This window comes from Rhinatrema bivittatum, chromosome 6 (assembly GCF_901001135.1).
Source record: "Rhinatrema bivittatum chromosome 6, aRhiBiv1.1, whole genome shotgun sequence".
Taxonomy (NCBI): Eukaryota; Metazoa; Chordata; class Amphibia; order Gymnophiona; family Rhinatrematidae; genus Rhinatrema; species Rhinatrema bivittatum.
In genome coordinates this window covers 358,146,797-358,164,029 of record NC_042620.1, presented here as the reverse complement: position 1 = coordinate 358,164,029, position 17,233 = coordinate 358,146,797, and the positions used below count along the sequence as shown (strand labels likewise).

The following is a 17,233-nucleotide window of genomic DNA, read 5'->3' as shown; positions in this document are numbered from 1 at the left end:
CAGGTAAGTAATTTCTCCATTTCCTAGCGTGTAGCAGATGGACTCAGGACCAATGGGATGTAAAAAAGCTACTCCCGAACCGGGTGGAGGCTGTCCATGACCCACTTAGTACTGCCCTCGCAAATGCTGTGTCCTCCCGAGCCTGAACATCCAGGCGGTATAACCTGGAGAAAGTGTGGATGGAGGACCATGTCACCGCCCTGCAGATCTCGTCGGGTGACAGCATCTTGGTTTCCACCCAGGACACTGCCTGGGCTCTAGTAGAATGGGCCTTGACTTGTAAAGGCGGTCGCTTGCCTGCTTCCACGTAGGCCGCCTTGATGACTTCTTTGATCCAGCGGGCTATGTTTGCTCGCGAGGCCGCTTCCCCCTGCTTCTTCCCGCTGTGAAGGACGAATAGATGGTCCGTCTTTTGTACAGATTCCGACCTTCACAGGTATCGGACTAGGAGTCTGCAGACGTTGAGATGGCGTAGATTTCGAGCCTCTCCCGAATTCTTATGCTCATCTGGCGATGGTAGCAAGATGGTTTGGTTGAGATGGAAGTGGGACACCACTTTGGGGAGAAACGACAGTACTGTGCGTATCTGGATGGTTCCTGGGGTGAGTCTGAGGAACGGCTCTCGGCAGGACAGTGCTTGTAGCGCAGATATACGACGGGCTGAACAGACTGCCAGCAGGAAGGCTGTCTTCAGTGTTAATAGTCGGAGAGACAAGCTGTGGAGAGGTCTGAAAGAGGTTCCTGCAAGGAAATCTAAAACCAGATTAAGGTTCCAAAGAGGCACCAGCCACTTTAGGGGTGGTCAGATGTGCTTGACTCCTTTCAGGAAGCGGGAGACATCCGGGTGAGAGGCTATGCTGCCACTCTCGCTCTTGGTTCCGTAGCATGACAAGGCAGCCACCTGTACCTTGATGGAGTTGAGGGACAATCCCTTCTGTAGCCCGTTCTGTAGGAATTCCAAAATCGCAGGAATTTTGACTGAGCGAGGTATGATGTTGTGGTCCTCGCACCAGGATTCGAATACTCTCCAAATCCTTATGTATGTTAGGGATGTGGAGAACTTGCGTGCTCGGAGTAGGGTGTCAAATACTGCCCCCGAGTATCCTCTCCTCCTTAGGCGAGCCCTCTCAATGGCCAGACTGTAAGAGAGAATCGAGCTGGATCCTTGTGGAGGATTGGTCCCTGTTGAAGGTCTGTGTGTGGAGGTAGCGGCAGGGGGTTCCTTGCCAGAAGTCTTCGCATGTCTGCGTACCACGGTCTTCTTGGCCAGTCCGGGGCCACTAGAAGTACTGGCCCCCTGTGGTGTTCTATCTTGTATATGATCACGCCCAATAGGGGCCACGGCGGGAAGGTGTATAACAGAGTCTCCTGTGGCCAGGTCTGTACCAGGGCATCGATACCCTGGGACTGGGGTTTCTGCCTGCAGCTGAAGAAACTGGGTACCTGGGCATTGGACCGGTTTAACAGGAGATCCATGGTTGGTGTTCCCCAACAGTTTATTATCAATTGGAATGCTGTGGTTGACAGTTTCCATTCTCCTGGATCTAAACTTTCTCTGCTGAGGTAGTCCGCTGCGACATTGTCTTTGCCGGCAATGTGGATGGCCGAGATCTCTTGAAGATTCACTTCCGCCCATGACATTAGGGGGTCTATATCCAGAGACACCTGTTGGCTTCTGGTTCCTCCTTGACGGTTGATGTAGGCCACTGTTGTGGCGTTGTCCGACATTACTCTGACCGCTTTGCCTCGGAGTCTGTGACCGAACCTTAGGCAGGCTAGTCTGACTGCCCTTGCTTCTAGGCGATTGATATTCCATCCCGACTCTTCTTTGTTCCATCGCCCTTGGGCGGTTAGCTCCTGGCAGTGTGCTCCCCGTCCTCGAAGGCTGGCATCCGTGGTGAGTAGGATGCAGGTTGGGGAGGATAGTCTCGTTCCCTGGCTCAGGTGGGCTTCTTGTAGCCACCATCGTAGTTGGGCCCGAACTCTGTCCGGGAGCTGAAGCTGTACGGTGTAGTTCTGGGACAGTGGATTCCATCGTGATACTAGTGAGCATTGTAGGGGTCTCATGTGAGCTATGCACTAAAATGTTATAATTATATTGAGGTGCTTATATGGTGACTCTTTGCTTGTTGGTCACAAAAGAGCAGCCATGAAGTTAACCTTAGTCTGCCTGATCCAGTTAAATGTGGTGGCTCCTGAGGTGAAGGGAAGGTGCCAGAGACACTATTGCCAGAGGATGTGGTTAGTGCAGTTAGTGTAGCTGGGTTCAAAAAAGGTTTGGATAAGTTATTGGAGAACTCCATTAACGGCTATTAATCAAGTTTACTTAGGGAATAGCCACTGCTATTAAATCGCATCAGTAGCATGGGATTTTCTTAGTGTTTGGGTAATTGCCAGGTTCTTGTGGCCTGGTTTGGCCTCTATTGGAAACAGGATGCTGGGCTTGATGGACCCTTGGTCTGACTCAGCATGGCAATTTCTTATGTTCTTATCTGGGCACAACTTGGGCAGTAAGAAACATCGTGTGATGAGCCGAGGCACAGCACACAGACATCATATGGATCGGTAATCGACATGGTATGGGGGCACTCTGGACATTTTCTGAAGCATGTTGCCATAATGGCAGAGGTTGAAGCCCAAAAACGGTCGATGGCCTGCAGGCACCGAAAAAGGTGGAAGCAGGAAACGACCAGGGATAGTGAACTTTACACACCGAACTATGGAAAACACTATCATGATTGTAGACCCCTATGAGGGAACGTTTTAATGAAGTAATCTTCAAGTTTTTTCCGTGAGAGAAAATTCTCTCAGAGCTCCTAACTGCGAGGCAAACTGCAGCGTGGAAAAAAAGACTGAAGGGAGACCCCTATGGCTACATGGATTATTGCATGCTGGGCATGCTCAGTGCACCAGTCAAAAGTTCTAGAAAGTTTGACAGAAAAGTTTTCCGTGATAGGGCTCTGTCCAGTGATGTCACCTACATGTGAGGACTACCATCCTGCTTGTCCTGGAAGAAAGGAGAAATTACTACTTACCTGATGATTTCCATTTCTTTAATGAAGACAGGTTAATCTACACCAATGGGTTTTGCACCTCTACCAGCAGAAGGAACAAAGTTGACATCACAGTATATATACCCACGAACTGACATCAGCTGACATCATAGTGTATATGAATTGACATTAGCCTGCCAGTAATCTCAGCAAAAGCCAACTGTGGACAACTAACCATACATGAACATAACTATTAACAGACAATCTTCAAGCACTCAGTTAACAGGAAGCACTGAGCTCAGACAAGGAACATAACATTACTAATATAAGGACTGGATCTGACACTTACCAGTAATGCCTGGAAACACAGCCACACAGGGGGACAATAGCAACACCATTCGGACAGGTTAATCTACACTAGTGGGTTGTACCAAAGCTACTACTGAACAGGACAGGAGGCTGCCCACGGCCTGATCAACACCGCACGTGCAAAGGTTGCATTCTCCTGGGCCTGTACATCCAAGCAGTAATGGATGGAAAAGGTGTGTAAAGAGGACCATGTCGTAGCTAGACAAATCGCAGACAGGAGACAACAATCTAATCTCCGCTGTTATGGTTAAGCGGTGTTGGGGTGGATTCTCAGGTATTGTGGCAGATGACCACGCCCACGGGGAGGAGCCTCGTGGGGAGCCACAGTACTGGGCTAGACTCAGGACACAAAAACACAGAATCAGAGCTTTTATTGTACAGCTTGTAGGATACCACCAGAGGTGGCAGTAGTGAGGTAGTCTGGATGTAGCAGTCTCAGGAGCCTCAGCAGAGGGGACCTTTCTCACCCCGTTGGTATAGGGGAATTCCGATGTAGGTTTCCCAGCAACGCAATGCTGTAGATGAGACAGAGTTAGATTACTCACTAGATGGTAGCTGTAGGTATGCGATTCCACCAGGTAGAAGGAGATGATACTGGCACAGAGGCAGGGAGAGCAGGCCCTTAAGGAGCAAGTACCTGATCCCTGTAAGGCACCTGAAATAAAGCAGAGGACCCCCCCCCCCCCCCCCAAGGAGCGGGTACCCAGGTTAGTCAGTACCCCGAAGGGCAGAGAGAAAGCTTCCAGCAGCAGCACGGAAGCGGCAGACTAGCATTGACCGGCTGAGACCAATCGTTGCTAACTCAACGAGCTAGCAAGTAAGGGTAGGCTAAATACCTGGATGGCGTGACGTCACTTGAGGGGGACACCCCCGAGGTTCGCGCCATGGCTGGAATAAAGATGAGGGTAGCGCTTGTAGACATGGCGGTAGGCATTTTCCCAAGGTAAGCGGGAGGAGCCGAGAATAAGGTGAGGCAAAAGGGGAGAAGCCGTCTAGGACCAAAGGACGCAACATCTGCCCATGACACTGCATGAGCCCTGTGTAATGAGCCCTATCCTGACTAGGCAACAACTGCTCAGCATACACATGTGACCATGATAGCCTTCTGGATTAAGGAGGTTATCGTAGCCCACGACGCCAGCTCACCCTGTTTACTCCCACTGTGGAGCATAAACATCCGGTTCATATTCCTCACAGGCTTAAAACCCTCCAAATACTTCATGATATGCCGCTTGACCACCTACAGCAAAAAGAATGGAACAGTTCACAGATGTACCGTCCCCAGCAGTTCGAAAACTCTACACGCAGAACAAACTGCCACCAGAAACACAATGGTCAAGTTAAGTGACCTTTAAGAGGGGGCTACGCAGTGGTCGAAAGGCGGGACCCACCAGAAAATCCAGAACCAGATAAAGACTCCACAAGGTCACCGGCAACCACAAGGGAAGACAAGGTTGCTTCACCCCTTTTAAGAACTGTGCCACATCCGGATGGGCCGACAAGGATTCACCATTCATCGGACCTCTAAAACAGGCAAGAGTTACCGCCTGTTCCTTCAAGGAATTAAGGGCCAAATCCTTAACCCATCCTGCAAAAAATCCCAAATGAGTAGGATCTTAAGCCTCCAACACGCGCCAAACCCGAACATGGGCTAAGGAAGGAAGTAGAGAATGTTTGCACGCTTCAGCAACCGAGCCCTCTCAAGGGCCAACCCAAGACAAAAATCGGAACTTCATGAAAAATAGGCACCTGCCACAGCAGATCCCTGTGGACCGGTAATCGGAGAGGAGCGCCCACCAGGAGCTGCTGCAGATCTGCATACCACAGTCTACTGGGCCAATTTGGCGCCACCAGAAGCACCATCCCCGTGTGTCCCTCAATCCGCCGAATCACTTTGCCCAACATGGGCCTCCAGGGAAAGGCATTTAGAAGCTTTCCTTCCAGCCACTCCTGCACGAGAGCATCAATGCCCAAAGACTTCAGATCTCTCCTGCAACTGAAGCAATGAGGAACCGTCGCATTGTGTGATGTCGCCAGCAAGTCTAGAAATGGGAGGCCCCAGCAGCCCACTATGAGCTGGAATGCTCCATTTAACAATTCACATTCTCCTGGATCCACACTGTCTGCTGAGAAAGTCGGTTCTTACATTGTCTTTTCCTGCAATGTGTGAGGCTGAGATCTCCTGAAGATGTACTTCCGCCCATTCCATGAGTTCTTCTCTGGTGATTGATTAAAGAAACTGTTGTCACATTGTCTGACATTTGGACCATTCGACCCTGCAAGCGATAGGCAAATCTCAAACATGCCAAATGAACAGCAAGGGCTTCCAGCCGATTTAAACTCCAGAGAGACTCTTCTGTGCTCCAGTGTCCCTGTCCTGTCAACTCTCGACAGTAAGCCAGTCCAGTGTTTGAAGGGGAATGTCCTTCCTTAGATGATCCACTTGCAAACACCACCACTGCAACTGGATGCTGATCTCCACCGGCAAGTGAAACTGTATTGAGTAGTTCTGACACTGTGGACTCCAACGTGCAAGCAGTGTGCGCTGAAGAGGACGCACATTCACCCTTACCCTCGGAACTAACTCTAGAGTGGTTGCCATTAACCCGAGCACCTGTACGTAAAACCATACAATTGGGCATATTGTTTCTGTCAATAGCCGCACCTGCATCATCAGTTTCTGAATGTGGCTCTTCGATAGGAACATGTCGAAACCAACACACTCCAGAGTCTGGGACAGCTGCAGATTGCTCTTGACCAAGTTCACCACCCAACCTAGTTCTTATAGCACAAGGAGATTGCTAGGCACGAGACCTGAAGGCTCTCTTTAAAGCTCTTGGCCTGAATTAGCCAATCCTCTAAGTGCGGGTGGACCAGAATGCCATCCTCTCTCAACACTGTCACTATCACTTCCAAGACCCTAGAGAAGGTCCTGGGCACGACAGCCAAGCCGAAGGGTAGCACTCAAAACTGATGTCACCCCAAAACAGCAAAATGCAGAAATCATTGATGCTCCAGCCGGATGGAAATATGCAGGTATGCCTCTGACAAATCTGGAGATGTAAGAAACTCCCTCAACTTTACTGCCATTATCACAGAGCGTAAGATTTCCATGTGGAAATGCGATTAACTGGGCGTTGGGATCACAGCCAGCAGGCTGAGGAGCTCTGACAACACACTCCACTGCCTGTCTCTTCTGCAGATGACTGCAGGAAGACACCATGAAAACATCCTGAGGAACGCTGAGAAACTCCAGACATAGCCATCTCTTTATCACCTCCAGAACCCACCAGTCTGACGTGATCTCTACCCACCTTAAAAAAAAAAAAAAAAAAAAAAAAAAAAAAGAGAACCCACCCCCTATCTCCTGTTCCTGGGGGTGGGTGGCACACCTTCATTGAGGGGGGTCAGAAGGCACCGCTGCTCAAGCCTGCAGCCCGCCTGAGCTGCCTGGGACGAAAGGACTGAGACTTACCCAAAGGTCAAGCCCTCTGAGAAGCCGGTCCTCTGTAGGGTTGAAAGCGTTTGAAACCCCTAGCATGACCACTCATGACAAATAAGCCGGCACCTGCTTTTTATCCTCAGGTAAACGAGGAACCTGGGACTCTCCCCACTTACTGGCCATTTTTCCAACTCACTCCCGAAAGATTAGACTTTGAAATTGTATCAGGCGACCAATTCCTCAGCCATAATTGACAGCTAATCACTATCACTGAAGCCAAATGTAAACCGATGTGATAATTTCTCATGAACACCTGTATATACAAATAAATAACCTCTATGGCTGAAGAGCGGACCAGGTTGCAGCCTGATTGTGCCAAAAAGCAGCTGCCAATTCCATCACTTACCTGGAAATCAAACTAGCTTCATCGACTTCCTGAGAGAGAAACAGGTAAGTGTGAACCACCAAGGAGCAGCAAGAGGCTATCTGCAAATTCATTGACATCACCTCAACGGCCTACTTAAGGATAGCTTCAATTCTTCTATTCTGCGCATCCTTCAATGCTACTCCCCCTTCTACAGGGATAGTCGTCCACCTGGTGACGGCATACACCTGTGCATCTATTTTCGAAAAGCGCAACTGCTCTCTCACCGCTGGATCCAGGGGGTACAGTGCTTCCAAGGCTCATCCCCCTTTAAAGTTAGCTTCTATAGAGCGCCCCATTCAAGATCATTAAATTCTTGACTAGCATCCATAACAAGGAAGAAACGTGATGAAATTAAAATAGGATTTTTCTTCGTCTCAGACATGGAATCTTCAATGTCTGTGAGATTAGAGCCAGTAGCTCATCTCTATGAAAGAAACGCAACATTGTTCTATACAGCTCCAATGCCAGAGGAATTTCCCCAACCACCACGAAGTAAGGATCGGCTTCATCATCCGTGCCACCTGAGTTCTTATTGGGGTGACCCACAGCAGGTCTAGATGTACTCAGACACTTATCCATGACACCAGATATGCAGGGATCCGCAGCCTGCGATCCTGAACTTTTAGAATTGGCTGGGGCCACCGACTGTACCTAAAGAAAGGACTGCAGCCCTTGAAAAAAATTACAGCCAAGGAAAGGCAGAAGGATCAATGCCAAATCCAGGGAGCATCAGTCCTGCGCCCAATGAGCTGTCTTCCCCTGATGACGAACCAGTTAGGGAAGCCCCAAAACCAGGCGAAATCTCTGGCAGTTCCCTCTCCGGCCCCATTCCCGCATCATGCTGAGAAGGGCCAGGCTTAGCAAAATCAGACAGACGACTCTCAGTGAGCCCCCAAGCAGTGCTGACATAAGTTAGAGGGGTTGCCAGGCTGTGATGCCCAAATATGGCAAGCAGCACAAAGGGTAAGGTGCTTATGCTTTTTGTTTTCGCTATTGGCGCCATGGATAAACACCTGCTAGCAGCACGCTCCCAAAAATGTCTGATACTTTTATGCCCATCTGCACAAGCGAGCCTAGACAGAGCACTCAAAAAAACAAACTGTCCAATAAGCACACACCTCGGATGCCCAAAATGTAGATGCCTAAAAGTCTGTTCAGGTAGGCACCTCCCTAAGCATCCACCTAAACACCCACCCAGGCGTGCAAGCATTAACAGATACTTTTGCAGCAGATTTGTGCATAGAAAAGCGTGTAAATGCCGCCACAGCCTACCACACAGCATCTACGCAAAGCCTGAAAGTGGGGCCTAGCCAAAAAGGCTGCTCAACCCAAAAAACTGAAAGGAGCAGCTACAAAAGTAAAAAGTGTGCAAGAGGCATGGTCATTGTTATAAAATACCATTCTAGAAGCACAGTCCAGATGTATTCCACACATTAAGAAAGGTTGAAAGAAGGCAAAACGATTACCGGCATGGTTAAAAGGGGAGGTGAAAGAAGCTATTTTAGCCAAAAGATCTTCATTCAAAAATTGGAAGAAGGTTCCAACAGAAGAAAATAGGATAATGCATAAACGTTGGCAAGTTAAATGTAAGACATTGATAAGACAGGCTAAGAGAGAATTTGAAAAGTTGGCGGCCGTAGAGGCAAACACTCACAGTAAAAACTTTTTTAAATATATCCGAAGCAGAAAGCCTGTGAGGGAGTCAGCTGGACCATTAGATGATCTAGGGGTTAAAGGAGCACTTAGAGAAGATAAGGCCATTGCAGAAAGATTAAATGAATTCTTTGCTTCAGTGTTTACTGAAGAGGAAGTTGGGCAGGTAACCGTACTGGAGAAGGTTTTCATGGTAACGGAATGGGATTGATGGTCGGTTCCGCGACCAGCACAGATTTCGGCGCTGGGGGACCTTGGAGTCTCTGCATCGCCTTATCCATGGCCTCCTGAACCATCTGGTCCAGTTCTTCACGGAGACCTGGAGCAAGCAGCCCCGGCACCGGAAAGGAAGAAGGAGACAGAGGCACAGCCGGAGGGACCACTGTTAAAGGCGGAGTCGCGGCTCTCGATACCCTGTCCGATGAGGGTTGCCTCGGTGACCCGGTCACCGAAAAGGTCGGTGCCTTTTCTGGACGGGGTTTCTTCGACAGCGGCTCGGACAATGGCGAGGTCAATGATTTCGCTCCCTCGATGGTCCGAGAATTTCAATGCCGGTGGCGATGTTTATCTCTACGATCCCCTCGGTCCTGAGGGAGAGTAGAGGGTGACAAAGGCCGAGAAGTCGTCGATGCCGGACTGTCACCGGCCGAAGGTCGATGCTGGCGCGAAGCTGACTGTGCCGGTTCAGACTACGTTGATGCAATGGACGGCGTTGGGGTTTGAGCGCAGAAGAGAAGCTCCATCTTCTCCATTCTAGCCTTGCGTCCTTTTGGTGTCATAAGGGCACATTTGGTACAGGTTAGGACATCGTGCTCACTTCCGAGACACATTACACAGACTTTATGAGGGTCTGTGATTGACATGGTGCGATTACATTCCGGGCACCGGCGGAACCCAGATGCCATGGCCATAAAAAAATTGAGCCACGGTACAGTCGACGGCCAGTAGGTCGCGAGGGTCAAACTCGACGGTAAGCGACGGAAAATGGGTAAAAACTTACTGGAGTACTGTGGCTTGAAAAACGGAGGAGGGACCCCTGTGGGGTAAAGTAAATTTTAGTAATTCCATGAGGAAAATTCCTGTCAGGAATCTCTGCAGAGCTCCTTAACCGCGTGGCTACTGCTGCGTGGAAAAAAGAAGACTGAGGGGGGGCCCCTGTTGGCTGCAAGGTTGGTGCCATGCTGGGCATGTCCAGTGGGGGCCAGTGGGGGCCAGTCAAACTTCTGGAAACTTTGACAAAATTGTTCCGTGATTGGGCTCCATCCTGTGATGTCACCCATATGTGAGGACTACCATCCTGTTTGTCCTGTGAGAATTGGTACCCCTGACAGACTGGACAGAACCCAGTGATCCGAAGTTATACCGGGCCACCGTACGTGAAGAACCACAGCCTGCCCCCGACCCAGCGTTTCAGGTACAGGCTCCCTCCAATCCGGTCAGAACCCCATCCTAGGAGTTGAGAGGCACCAGCTGGGGCTTGGGAGCTCTCTGCTGCCTGGGACAGCCGCAGGAGCTCACATGCTACTGATGGGAGCAAGGGGGCGGAAGACAGTATCTCCTCTAGAAATAGAAAGACTTCCAATGCCCCACCTCGCCGGCCTTCTGGATGAGGACGACGGATCCGGAGTGCCAGCAGAAAGCTATTGGAGGGTCTCATGGTGGTCCCATAACTGGGCTACAGTGTCCCTCACCCCATCTCCAAAGAGTTTCTCCCCCGTGTATGATACGTCAGCAAGCCATTCCTGAACCTCTGGATGAAGATCAGAGGTCAGCAGCCATGCCATTCTGTGGGCGCCAATACCCGCTACAGAGGATCTCACGGCCATTTTGAAAGCATCATAGGTCACCCGAACCTTGTGTTTTCCGCACTCCAGGCCCCTCTGCACAAGCGACTGGAGGGAGTCCTGCTGCTGCTGAGACAGCTGCTCGGCAATCTCCTGCACCTGTTTCCAGAGGTCCCACGAGTACAGGCTCATGTACAGCTGGTAGGAGGCGATAGGGGCATTAAACATAGCCGCCTGGAACACTTTCCTCCCAAGAGCGTCTAATGCCCTGTGGTCCTTCCCCGGAGGTGCTAAGGAATGGGTCAGAGCGCGCTTGGGCCCTCTTGAGGGTGGATTCGCCAACCACCAATTGGTGGGGGAGCTGATGTTTACCGAATCCGGTGACCTCCTGGACAAGGCAGACCCCGTCTGCCTTCCTGTTAACAGGAGATATTGTGAGGGGGTGTTTCCGTATCCTCAACAGCAGCTCCTTAAAGATATCGTGTACTGGGACTGCCATGATTTCCTTAGGAGGCTCCACAAACTGGAGAATCTCCAGCATCTTGTGCCTGACATCTTCCTCCGTAAACAACTGAAAACAGAATGCCTTTCACCATTACCCACTGTAAACCGGTGTGATATGTCTGATGAAAATCTGTATAGAAGAACAAAATAAATAAATTGCCCGCACAAAAACTGGGAAGGATAAGTCCTCCAGCGGAGATCTCCATCGCTGTTCTGAAGAAGACTGTTCTGAGGGGATACCCTCTAAGCCCTCGAAGGAGGACTCCATAGTAGCATCCCCCCAGGGATCATAGGGACTCTCATCCTTACTGTAGTTGACAGGGGCGAGGCCCTGGGTGCTCAGCCTTCCTCTAAAGGCTGAGTCACAAGCAAACCCGGTGCAGGCCGCAGTAAAGCTGGACAGGGGGCAACAGGCCGCAGGGTTTCTGCCGGCCTAGGTGGAGCTTCCTCATCAGAGGAACCTACAACAACCACCGCATCAGTCGGGGAAAGCAACGGTGCCCTGTCAGGCATCGATGGCCCCCCGAGAACAGACACAAAGTGGTTTGGTAACATAATGATGAGCACATTGAGCCATTCCAGCAGCGGATCAAAGCGGACAGGATCGATGTCAGTGCCATTGGTGCCACAGAACTGATGGCCTGCGTTGCTCACTCCACCGCCAGCTGAACTTATCGCTCCAGCAACTCCTAGAAAGCTGCCAAAGCCAATACTGACTGGGAGGAAAAAGGGGTGGCCAGTTCTTCCTCGGATCCCTGAGGTGGATCGAAGACTGGCACCAGGACTGGTGGAGACAGTCATGGGCCCCTGGCATCAATGGAAGATGGGCGCTCCTCGTCGTGAGGTCACTTCGGGGGCATTAAGGCAGGAGGCAGCACATCTCCATGCTTGGCATCGCGCATCTAAGGCAACCGGTGCCGGTTTCCTCTGCTTCCCTCAGTGTCCAGCCCAGTTTTTCCCTGGTGCTGAACTCGAAGATGAGAAACCCGACCTCCTCGACCAGAAGGAGATAGAGAATGGCCGGACTTCGGCACCCCTACCCCCCCATCATCGACTATCCTGCTGATGTAGATGGTGTGGTGCCCATCGGTACAGCTCCAAAGTTCATCGGTGCCAATGCCGATAATGCCAAAGTCATTGGCTTGGACTTCCCCGACCCAAAGAGTTTCTCCATCTTGTCGAGTTGAGCATGACAACTCTTCGGGGTCATTTAGGCGCACTTGCGACAACCCCGGATGTCATGCGATGCTCCCAGTCAGAGGACACATGTAACATGGGGATCCATGATAGGCACTGCCCTTGGGCACTGGGGGCATCGACAAAAAACAATACTGACCATGACCAAAGCAAAAAAAAAGAGGGACGCAAAACGACAACGATGGCAATGGGCAACAATGACTGGCAGGCGCCAAGGCATCGCCGCCACAGGAGAGGTCGAAGCAAAAGAAAACTTACCCAAAATGTTTTCCACAAGTTTTAATGAACAAAATCCAAGAGCTCACTCACACCACAATGCAAAAACTCCACAGAAAAAAAAAAACAAGGGACCCCACGTGAACATGTGGTATAGGGCATGTTCAGTATGAAGGTCAAAATTCTGAAAACTGACAGAAGTTTTCCGTGCCAGGCTCCATCTGATGTCACCCATATGTGAGGACTACCATCCTGCTTGTCATTGGAGAAACAATAAAACAGTAATAAGACACATTTGCTTGGGCTTTGTTAGGGTTTAGGGTTTGTCCGGACTAAGACTGGTACCCTGCTAATGAAGCCACGGAGTGCCTAAACTGAAGAAGCCTCAGACCAATGTTAGCCCAGGACATAGCCCAGATTGGTACTTGGTGGGCTTAAGAAGGGGTTGCTGGAGAAGGTCGAGGGCTGCATGGTGAAGTGAGACTGAACTGGAATATTGGTGAAGCAACCTCACATGATCAGACCTGAAGAAAACATTCACAGTGAGTAATGGACTTTTGGACTAAGCTCAGTAATAACTGTAAATAAACGTGTCTTGTAAATAAAATCCCTTGCATGCAAGTATAGAGGAGCTGCCCCTTACTAGACAGATTTACTGCTTCTTTATTCATTGTCAATTCTTGCTGTTTTCTCTAAATGCTCAAAACAGAGTACAGTTTCACACACACAATATATTTGGATTCTTAGTTTATAGGAACATTTGGGGAAAAACAATCACAGCTTTCATTGTAGCTGCTATCTTCTCCCCATCTTTTTCTGAGTTTGTGTTTTTAAAATACTTCCTCTCTTTTTAATCTAATGCAGTGTTTCCCAACCAGTGTACCATGGCACACCACTGTGTCTTGAGATCATATCCAGGCTAGCACATCACAGCAAGAGTCACCAGCAGTGTGGCTTTTAGGAGCTCCTTTCTGCGAATATGTGTAATCATGAATGCCTAGCTGCAGCATGAGCCCTTGAGAATAATAATTAATGGGCAGCATTCAGGGCATGGACAGCTGGACCCCATTTTGTATGGTACAAAGCATCGCATCTTCCCCCTCCTGAGCGTCTCACTTTGAGTCCTTTCAGTCTATCTTATCCCCAGGCTGAGTGAAACAGAGAGAATATGCACCGAGCACTGCATGAGACTCATTCAGAGTGCTGCGAGCAGCAGTAGCAGCAATGAAGGAGTTCTGGCAGTCAAATGTGGCAGCCAAGGTAAATATATGAGCCAGCTGCCTGCATCATACAACTCCCTTCTTCTGCATTTATACATAGAAGAAACCAGCCCCATTGTGGCAAGTTCATATGTCTCTGCCCCCTCTCTCCCTTTGTTTTAAAATTTGGAAGAGAAACTCATGGGGCTTTCAGTGCTTCCCTAGGTCTTCTGTGGACCATATGAATCCTCTCCATGTCTGCATTGCATGCACACGACATTTTTGTTAAAGATGTGCCTTGGGCTGCAAAAGATGGGAAACACTGGTCTAACATTATTTGCATTAAAATTTATGACTCATGTATGCCTTGAGATTACAAAAAAGGGCAATAAAGTAGCTCTGAATTACAAAAAGTTTCTAAGTAATTTCTGCCTTGGCTATGTTCACAAATTTATTTAGTTGTTTATTTTAAGACATGCTCTCAGGAAGCAAAAAAAAAGTCATCTTTGTAACTTTGTTCTAATCGCAAATGGGCCGATGCAATGTTTATGTACTTGATACTATTTTTCCATAAAAATGTACATCAATGCATACCCTAGAAGAAGGGTGGCCAACTGCAGTCCTCGAGACACACAAAAGCTAGGTTTTTAGGATTTCCACAATGAATATACATGAGATAGATTTGCATGCACTGTCTCCATTATATGTAAATCTGCCTCATGCAGATATTCTGAAAACCAGCTCTGTTTGTGGCTTTTTACGACTGGAAGTGGCCACCCCTGTCCTACAAAGAAGTGGAACTCTGTTTGCAGAACCCATCTCAGATACCTGAAGACTACTATTGCCACTATCTGTTCAATCCATAACCTTAGTATCAGTTTACTTCCCTGTCCTTGATTTAATTTTGTGTTGGTCTCAATTAATTGCTGCATTTCTGAAATGCTTCAAGAAATTTTTCTTTAAGGATACGAGGAAAATATTTTTTCCAATGTCTTAACTAACATTTCCTATATTATCAGACTTCATTTTTCCCCTCCATATGCAGATTCTTCTAGGCCTATACAGAGGTGATTCAAGAGGTGGACAAGCCAGGTCGCAGTTACACTGTAGCTGTTTGTAACTGCGGAACCCTACCGGGTTCAAAGTGCAGCATAGTTCAACCAGTTGATCAGTGAACCACATAGCTGCAATAAGAGCTCAACAGAAAGAGAAACACTGATTGACACATGAAGCGAAGAGGTTGCGGGAACTAGTCGATGGGGGGCATGCACACAATTATTTCCAGCACTGTCCGCAGTAAATCATGGCATGACTGTACCAGGCTGGGTGGGTGGGAGAAGACATTCCCTCACCAAGGGCACTGTATAACAGAATTTTAAATTACTTACTGAAGGAGGTTAAAGTCAGTTGGTATTTCTGGAGCTGCTATCATTTCTTTATCATCTTCTGGACTACCACAGTCTCTGAAATATGTTCATAAATCTGAAGACTGCCAAGGACTACCGATGTTTTCTTCTTATATGACAAATCCTGAAAAAAATTATGCCAACAATTTTATCTGAAAACATTGCAACTTAATAAGGAAGCGCAAGTTTGCTTATTGTAAACTGTGTTTTCCATAGCTGGCAGATGAATTAGCCTGCTGTATGGGGGTACGTCCTCTGTGCCACTAGGTGGCGGAGCTCTCAAAGTCTAGTAAAGTCTTTTAGCTAGGTGCTCCCTCCCTCCTGTATCCTGATAGGATCACTCAGGCTCCTCAATTAGTATCAAAGCAAGATAGGTATGCTAGAACTGTCCGGGGAGGCGGGCAGGTCGGCATGGCTAATTCATCTGCTATCTACAGAAAACACCATTTATGGTAAGCAAACTTTCTCTTTTCGCGTAGATAAGCAAATGAATTAGCCATGCTATATGGGTGTCCCCAGCTGACAAATTGAGCAGTTAGTGTATGTCATTGAATAATTTATTTTTTTTGCTCAATACGATAATAGTGGCGGACAGTTCCTATGAAGGCTGTATTTGTTTGGAATTTGTGTACTTCTGTAGGATAGTCTGTCCGAAAAGGGATCATCCGCCGTCTGTTTGTGTAAACAAGGTGGGATGTGTAAAATATGTAGCGATGACCATGTCGCCGCGATACAAACACCTATGAGAGGTGCTTGATGGAGAGGGGCAATCGAGGCTGCCATTGCATGCACGTGATGTGCCCTTAAAGTCGCAGATAGTGTGTGCGACCTTCTATTAAAGTTGAACTGGAATAGTTGGATATGCTTGTGGATAAAGTTCTTTTCGTCACTGGATGCCCTTGTGCGTTTGGATAAAACGAAAGACCCGGTTGAGAGGGTTGATTGGGTGACAGAGTGTGCTTTTGTAGTAAGCCAGCGCACATTTGTAATCCAAGGTGTGTAACTTGCCCTTATTGGCATGAGGTCTTGGATGGAACATGGATAAGGTGATGGACTGGTTTAATGTGGAAATCGGAAATCACCTTTAGTAGCAATTTTGGGTGAGTGCGCAAGGCCACCCTGTCGTGGTGAAATTGACTATAAAGAGGGTAGTGAACCCAATTTTTGTAACTCACTTACTATCCTTACAGAAGTTAAAGCAACCAGAAAAGACACCTTCCATGCGAGGTAGCGAAGGTGACAAGTGTTCTAAGGTTCAAAGGTGAAAGCATTAGCTGTTTGAGAACTATATTAACGACCCACGGTACCAGTGGTTAGGTACAATCCTCCTTTCATGAAGCAGGATACTAAGGAATGACAAGAAATAAGCTCTCCAGCCAGATGAATGTGATAAGATGTGGGAGTGCCTAAAGGAACTCGTTGCGAGGACGTAGCAAGGCCCTTGCTGTAAGTAGATAGATATAGGAGAGAAGCCATTGAGGCGTTAAGTTAATGGGTGGAGACCCATTGATGTGCACCAGGAAATGTTTCGGGAGCACTATCTCTGGTAATTAAGTGTGGTTGACAGTTTCCATTCTGACAATAATATGTCATGAAGGGTAAGAGAAATGCGTAAGCGCTGGTAAGCGATCGTTCCAATCTCCATGCCGTGAGGTGTAGGGAGAAGTAAAGAGGATGTAGCAGTGTTCCCTTGTCTTGGGTAAGAAGCCGTGGGCTGGTGCCCCGGGGGAATTGAGCTGCGGATTGATAGGCATAGTAGGCAACTGTACAATGGTTGTCATGGCCTTGCTGGTGCGATGAGGTTCAGATCCGCTTGGTTTTCTGTGCATCTCTGGATTGTTCGAGAGATATGTGGTATCGGAGGGAATGCGTGGAGTAGGTCGTATGACTCATTGATGAGAAAAGGCGTCTGAAGCGAGTGTGAGTAGGCTCTGATAACTCGAGCAAATTTCTCTATTTTCCTGTCGCTCCCTGTTGCAAAGAGATCGACTGTAGGAAGATATTAAACTTCTTGAGTTACCTCTGGATTCAGTTCCCCCTCAT

At 48.5% G+C, this 17,233-nt stretch overlaps 1 protein-coding gene across 1 annotated transcript in view; it reads right to left on the bottom strand.

Moving 5' to 3' along the window:
• Positions 1 to 17,233, bottom strand: part of STAG2 (stromal antigen 2) — a 1,172,735-nt gene that overhangs the window by 1,008,626 nt on the left and 146,876 nt on the right. Inside the window, 1 exon segment of the mRNA XM_029607875.1 lies at positions 15,173 to 15,314. Within this exon segment, the coding sequence (XP_029463735.1) occupies positions 15,173 to 15,216 (44 nt within the window). The 5' untranslated portion in view covers positions 15,217 to 15,314.